An 8,089-nucleotide genomic window follows, 5' to 3' on the forward strand; every position below is an offset into this window, starting at 1 on the left:
ATCCCCACACTACAGCACGTCCTTGCAGAAGCAACTTGTCCTCAATGAGCAGGATTAGCACAAGCGTTGCCACAGAAATGGCAGTGTTTAGTGGGGCCTCAGAAGGAAGAAAAAACAACAACAAAAACTACCAAAAAAAAAAAAAAAAAAGCCACGATCACCAAATATTTGTGTTTTTCTTTTCCTCAAGATCTCTCCTACAGAACAGTTTTCTGAGAAGGAAGCAGCAAACAATATGCTATCCCAGGGGAGGAAGAACCAAAATGGAAATGAAGGGCCATGGTGACATCCTGCTTTATAGCAGCCTGTTAATAGACAAGCACCATGAACGACGATCTCGGCACTGCAACCCATCCAAAAATCCAGATGAAAAGCCTACCGAGTAGCTTTCCAACCTTTATGCAAAAGATACACAGCTCATCTCCCCACACAAACCCCATGTATGTGTTTAGAACACCCTGCAAGAAGAGCAGCAGTACACTGAGCTTTGCAGTCCTTCACAGCACACCTCTCAGATTCAGCGAAGAGCAGAAAGTTACCGATGGAAGAACATCTTTTTACCAAAACCACTGCTCCACCTCCAGCTTGAAATCCTAATCCTTCTTTACACAAGAGTTCAGAAAGAAATTTGGTGACAATTGCTCAATTTTGCTGGTAAGGCCCCTCCCTGATCATGTATCGTCTTCGACTGACCCTCACCACCATCCAAAAAGGAGTGCTGGGCTCCAGTTCTTGTGAGATGTCCTCAGAGCAAAACCTGCTATTGTGGCAGCTGGAAACCAAGTTCCTGGAGGCTCTGCACCATTCTCAAGGAGAAGCACCGTTGTTCTTCAAGCCACCCTCAGAAAGTCAGCAGGAAATAAAGGGAAGGAACAGTAGCTTGATTTTTTTTTTTTTTAGCAAATTCTAACAAAAATAAAAATGATTTGTTTTCTTCTTTATCATAAAAGCAGTGCTAAAGAAGGGATATCTGCAGTCCCTCCCACATGCTGTCAAGGAAGGCTGTTTGTAGAGCTGTCTTCCCTCTTGAAGGGAACTTTTAAGTCTATCCTAGAGCCGAATGACCACTACTCATCTTCTGCAACATCTACATAGAAAAGAAAGGTCCCTGGTATGGAAAGGGCTAAGAGCAAAACTGCTACTAACATAATGCTGGGCTTTATTATATAGTAATTGATGTATATTTATGAAATGGACCAAATCCTAGCAGTATGAGAACTGTAAGACAGGCAGTCCTCTACATCTCCTCTGCCTTCCAAGTATCCTATCTGTTAAAGCAAACAGATCACCAACATTTTTACCTCCTCTAAAACAAAACACAAATGACCACAAAGCAGCTGATTATTTGTGCAATAGATTTCTGGAGTTTTCTCCTAAAAGCCCCTTTTCCAGGTCTGTACCTTAAAAAGAAAAGGCTTTTTTTTCATTCAAAAAATCACCTAAGCACACACCCTTTACTAGAACTAACATCTTGGTGCCAGAGTCTTTTATGCATTGGTCTTTGTCCATGCTCAGGTTTCTGGAATTCCCCTCTACTTCCTTTTCTAACTTGCCCTGTCTGTTTCATATTGCAGTGATACATAAATACACTACAGATCTGCCCTGCACTAGAGTGTGCTAGGTGCAGAGTGCAGAAGAGGACGCATCACGTATAGTGGAACTGATGGTACCTGAGAAAAGAAATCAAGCCTAAACCTGTGTGAACCCAGATGCAAGACTAATATCCCACTAAATGAGGAACTAGTAAGGCTGTTGGAGCTGTATTTGCCATTGCCTCCTTTTTTCCGCAAAATAAAAAAATTATTATGATCATTCATGAATTGGAAAGCGTTACTAAAGCCAGTGAGAAGCATTCATAGCTCATCTTGGCTACGCTTCCAGCCTTTATTTGAATAATGAGCAACTGCTCTTTGTTAAACATTAATGCTTTTTAATGACTGACTGGTGAATAACTTGAAGTGAGCTTGTTCTGTCGCCTCCTCCTCTTCCCCGCGATCACCATTGCTCTATTTTAGGTAAGAGGGTACAACTAAAGTTCACTGCCAGCAAAAGGGGAAGATGGGACTCTGCAACACTGACAGAACTTTCATCACTCTAATATTTGCTTATTAAATGAAAATAATAGCACAAAGACATGCTAATATAAAGTGCAATATCTAGTATTGCAATACAAAAAGCTCCTTTAGCTTAACTTTAGAAATAGCTAGAGGAATCAAACTTTAGGAGTTTCATATCATTTGTCTTACAGTAATTTTCAACAAGGAAACACGAGCTTGTCAGAATACAGCAGTTATTTACAAAGGCTAGTCATCCACTTCCTTTCTATTTATTTATGCCCTTTTTAGAGGGTAGTACACAGAGAAGGCAGTTTCTATTTGCTCAAAGTTAACAGCAGGATACTAAAAGAGCAGAAACTAGGTCTAGAATTTAATTCATCTATACAGCTATAGCTGGTCTCAAAAGCTCTTTCATGAAATTTCAAGTTTCACACTTAAGAGCTACCAGCATGCAACAGATCACAAAAATTTAGTAGTTTAGAGTGGAAAAAAAGAAAAAGTATCACTTGCCCTCATCCCTCACATTTTAGGATGTACAGATTACTCAAGAAAAGCAGTTTGATTATGTCAAGTCACTGAGAGCAAATTTGAAGCGGCAGCTATCTTTCTCAATGGACTGTAACAGACTTCCTAAAAGATGTTACAGAAATAACAGCAGTGATGATGGCCGAATGCTACAAGTACCTCTACAACTATGCAATGGCAAGATTGCAAGGAACTTATCTTTTATAGCTAACGTCCAAGTTCCTCCTTCCAAATGTAAATTAATAGACATGCAGCAGTATCCAGTCATGCCTGCACATTTCAGGCAGCTCATCTATAACGCTCCGTTCCTCAGCCAGCCAGCAACTTGAATCCTCTCACTTCACACTTCCAGTTCTCTTGCTATCTTCGGTAAGAAAAACAGGTTACATCTACATTTTAGGTCAATTTCAGTTTGTACTGGAGACTGTACTGGTGAAACCTCCTTTTAGGCTTCTCTGAGATACAAATGGTGACTTTTAACACAGTGATGTAGCTCGATGGGCAAGTCTTAGTCTAATTCTGCAACAGAATAAGTACAATTTTGAGAACAAACAATGGAAAGCAAGTCTTCTGTGATAAGCAAGTACAAAAGCAAAAAAGAAAAAAAGAAAACCAGAAGAAAAGTTTTATATATTTTGTCCAAGTAAGTTAAGAAAAGTGAAATCGGTGTTCCTCACTACTTAGTTTTATCTTCAAAGCTCCCCTGAGCAAACAAGACCACTGTAGGCAGAGAAGTTCCATTAGCACTACCGGTGGTTACTCTGAGTAATCCTTCAGATTTCAGTCAGTGAGAGCTGGCTCTGCAAAAGCAAAGACATGTGCAAGGACGGCAGCTGCACAATGGTCGTCTTTCACTTGGTATTTTTTATGTTACACACGTTCGAGACACCATGGTGCCAAGACCCAACAAAAATTGCAATATTAAATGCGGAAATATATTCCCTTTAAAATATTATCAACAGGAATGCATCACTGATATTTCACTTTATAAGTGATTTAATGTTCATGGAGTCCAAAGAATAAATAAAACTCTAAGCTTTCTTCTACACCTTCAGAATGCAAAACTTACACATACATGCTTTTTAAACATATTATGAAGAAGATGTGTATTTATTTCTTTGTATACTAAACTCAAAGGCTTAACTGTTAGATCATAATCTAAAGCTTCTTACTCCATCTTCCTAAAAATCTAGGGACTAGCTGATTGTAACTGAAACAAATTAGTTATAATCACTATTAAGCCCTATCAGCCAGTCAAATTTCAAAGGAAAAAAAAAAGTAGCAGTAATCATTATCAAATTATGAAAGTATCCACTATGCTGCCTAGATTTTTTAATAGAGTAGCTATTCTTTGGGATGAATTTGCATCATACTATTCAATAACACTGTAAAAAGGTGTTCTGCAGAGAGAGGCTCTTCTAACGTCACAAAGAACAGAGTGAGAACAGCACTACTGTGCTTTATTCCCAATAAATTAACAATTATGGAGGAAGTAGGTGAAAGTATTGCTCACAAGTTCAAAGTATTTTAATTTTAAAGGTGACTGTATCTCACAGGGACACCTGCAATAAGCCATGAATCTGAATTACATCTGAGAAGTTGAACAGTACTCTTCACAAGAACCACTATTCTACTTATTCCATCCTCTAAACCATCCGATTTTTGTAATTCAATAAAATTTCCTTGAATTATTTCAGGAAAACATCAAAGACTTATGCCTGACCTGTAAATCAATGTAGGCACTACATAAATTCTTTGTGGTTGAACTAACACAATAATTCCTCAGGAATTCCACAGGACACATCATCCAAGACCAGCATAAGAAATCATCAGCAAATGATGCTCACGAGTAAGAACAGTAGTAAGCAATCTGAAACTGGTTTAAATTAACATTAAGCACTTCTGTTGGCAATTAAGAAGACAACAATTTCAAAGATGGACTGAGCTCTCATTCAGTATCACTTTCAAGATCTAACGATGTAAAAGAGCATGCTTCCGTACTTCCTTCTAGGCCCTTCTGCTCAGACATCCTATTGATGTTTTAAAGATGACATTTAGCAAATCCTTGAATTTGCATTGAGAAGCGCAGTGCAGAACTAAACAGCATCTTTTTACCTGTTCCCTCAGATTCACAAGCACCATTTTCCATCATAACAATAGAGCACACAGAAGAGGATTACTTCACAAGCAGTGTATAAGAAGCGTTTTCTTTTGCTCAGGGAGCAGCTGAAAAGCACATGACATTTTCTCCAATACCAAGGTGAAACCCCAGGGAAGCAAAAATATGGAATTTGCACTAAATAACTGTCATTAGTTAAAATGTCTGAGCTGCTCCAGCTAGTACATATCTCAATAATGTTTTAGTTCCACTGTTGGTTACGCTTAACATCCCCAAGAAGAAACACAGTGTTCTTCTTTTATTTTAATTACCACCCCAACCAAGGAGACCAAATGGAAAGTTAACAGAGCAGCACCCTGCACCTTTGTGCTGCTGCCTTAACTGCCCGGGAAGGAAAGCTGCCTCACTTCCCTCAGGTTTGTCACTCACAAATGGAAAGCCACTTCTGTGGCTTTATTTCAGGGCCTTAAGGCATCCATTCAGAGCTTCCCTGTTACAAGGGGAAGCGTTGCGGTCAAGGACACTTCATGCGAATATGTACCCATCCTTGGTTACATTCTCAGCCTGGTTTTTGAAGCTGTCACTTTGAATGTGTTCCCAACTCTATCGACTTGTCAATTTTGCAGTTACACGAATCAAACACAAAGGCTCTGAGGAAAGCTTTGTATGCGTCAACTCTGCCACAGCCCAACAGCCAAAGACTTCTGAAGGTTTTTTCCCTCCACTATCATCATCACCTTTCCACACGTTCCTTACACCCTACTCTGCGGAACAGCCACATCCAGATGTCCTCTTGCTCGCATACACAAAAAGGACACAGAACAGAGATGAAACTCCAGGAGGTTCAGAGAATAAACATAAACCTGGAAGTAATTTCTTAAGTGCCACAAAAGAATGTTAGCCTTTTTCGTGGTCTAGTTAGTGTCGCTGACGCCACTGATGTTGTGCCACTATGGCAGAAGGGGGACCACTATGGCTACACAAAGATATTTGTCACGCTGCTTACTCCAACAGCCCAGAGCTTACAGTAATTTTAAGTTATTTTTCCCTTTTATTACCATTTGCACTCAAATCATGAAAAAACACAACTTACCCAAAACGTTCCCTGACTCTTAGCATGCAGATGCAGTCTAGTGAGACACTCAAATTTAATATTATGCTGGAAGTAGAAACATGAAGACAACCACGTTACTTGTACAGACATCCTTCATCCAGCCAACATATATTTAACTTATTTAATTAGCTTTATTTAATTAGCTTTATTATTAGATTTATTAACTTATTTAAATTAGCTTTAAATTTTCTTAATGTAGTATTTTACAAAAACACCAGTTTCATCATTATATTTAGAAATGCCCATGCAAGCATTTCTAAAACATCCATTTGACCTGTCTTTGCAACTTGAAGCTAACAATGTTGGCCCGGGAAAACAAAATGAAATTAATTGAATCTTTCCTAAGTTGTCCAAGATGAAAAAAATGCATGGTATTAGAGCCTGTCCAGTGGGATTATCTGCGACTTTTTCAGTTTGTGTGTTTTATCTATCTTTAGAAATGATCCTTTAAATACTGAGCAGTCTGTAAGTACACAGGATCTGGTCTCCCATAACAATACAGAAGTGTTTTCCTGTAAAGTTCACAGAGGACAGAGATATCAGAACCTCCAACTTCATCGGTTTCTAGTTAACGTCTTCCATGACACCATTATGACAGAAGTCTGAAAAAACACACAGCCTTGGTAGATCATCCCACACTCTGTTAAACAATGTGGAAATTGTTTCCTTGACCCTACAGAGAGGCTCTTGCCTGCCGTTAACTAGAACACGGGACTATTCCTTCCCCGGTTCGTTGGAACCAGAAGCAGGGAACGGCGCGTTTTTGCAGATAAGGAGCACACCAACACCTACTGACAGTGCCGCCCGCCTCCAGGGCTCTGACCAGCACAAGCGACACTGCGTGGTTCTGTTAGTTCTCCCTCTGAGACAGAGAGATGACGAGCAGAAACTTGAAGCAAAGGAACCACTTTTCAGCTTTGGAAGCGAAGAACTATTTGAGAAGCTGTTTAGCACCATAAAGTTTATAAATTTTCATCTGAAAACATTTAACTCCAGAGGACTGCTTCAGCTGCAGCTGCCAACATTCGCCAGGAAAGCATTACACTTACTTCCCAGGAGAAGACCTTTCAGAGCCTACAAGAAGAGAAGCTGATCGCGAAATAAAGTTGCCTTCGAGGACATTAAAAATAAATAAATAAATAACACACAGAAACCTTTGTTCGCGTTATAGGTCAAGGGCATAAGACCTCCACTTGAAGTTTAGGGAAAGCATACCTTTTCCTCCCTTCCTCTCTAAATTACCTTCTGACAAGGGGAGACACTTTTGGGGGGTGTTCAGGAACCGCGCTCCCACAGCCTGGGGGTGCCACGAGGCACCGCTCACCAACATTTCGGGTAACTTCTCGCACCCAGGCTCAGACGGAGCCTGAATTGCGCTCAGGGTGCGAGGCACAGCGCGGGGAGGGAGCGAAAATGGAAGAAGCACAGGAGGTGAGGCCAGGCCAGCGGGGAGGCACCTCTACCTGAGGGAGCTGCAGCCGGGAGGAGCGGGAGGCTGGGGAGGGGGGAATTTGGGCAAGGTGTGAGGTTATTCCAGCGCCCTGAGGCACAACCAGGAGCCTCGCTCCGTCCCCAGCCGCCGAGGACACGCTCACCGCGGCGACCGGGCGGCAGCGACACCCGACAGTCGCGACAGAGCTCGCCCATCGCCTCACCGCACCGCCACGGGGGTTCGGTCACCGCGAAGGGCCCCGCCGGTTACCGGGGACGGGGAGGGAGAAGGACGGGGACACCTCCCCGGGGGGGGGGGGGGGGGGGCTTACGCTCGAAGTCGTCGTCGTCCTCGTCGTCGTCGTCGCGGTCGGGCTCCTCCTCGCCGTTGGACTCGGTCTGCATGGGCTCCCCGTCGAAGCTGACCACCCTGCGGCCGCCGCCGGCCGCCTCCCGCTCGCGGGCATCCCGCAGGCGGGTGAAGTACTCGGCGGCGAAGCCCACCAGGTCGGCCGGCCGGTGCCGCAGCACCTCCACGGTGTAACCCTGCAGCAGCTCGGTCAGGCCCGGCGGGATCTCGATGCTCATGGTGCCGGCGGCGGCGGGGGGAGGAGGAGGAGGAGGAGAAGAAGAAGGAGGTGGAGGAAGAGGAGAACGAGCAGGCCGCCGCCCCGCAGCCGGTTGTGACGGTGGCGGGCTCGGGGCCTCCCTCGGCGGGTGCCGCCTGCCTCCCGCCGCTCCGGTCACACACACACGGGGGGGGCCGGGCCGCGGCGGCAGCTCCCCGGGCTGCGCAGGCGCTGCGGCGGGCGCCGAGCCAGCATGGAGGCGGGCGGCCGCGCG

General features: G+C 43.7%; 1 protein-coding gene across 1 annotated transcript in view; it reads right to left on the reverse strand.

Annotated features, from left to right (window-relative positions):
* Window positions 1–8,000, reverse strand: part of PRKAR2A (protein kinase cAMP-dependent type II regulatory subunit alpha) — a 56,599-nt gene extending 48,599 nt beyond the window's left edge. The window contains exon 1 of the mRNA XM_084531008.1: window positions 7,579–8,000. Coding sequence (XP_084387134.1) covers window positions 7,579–7,834 — 256 coding nt within the window. The 5' untranslated portion in view covers window positions 7,835–8,000. The remainder of the gene's footprint in view (window positions 1–7,578) is intronic.
* Window positions 8,001–8,089: the final 89 nt, after the last annotated feature.

Source organism: Aythya ferina, assembly GCF_964211825.1.
Source record: "Aythya ferina genome assembly, chromosome: 10".
Taxonomy (NCBI): Eukaryota; Metazoa; Chordata; class Aves; order Anseriformes; family Anatidae; genus Aythya; species Aythya ferina.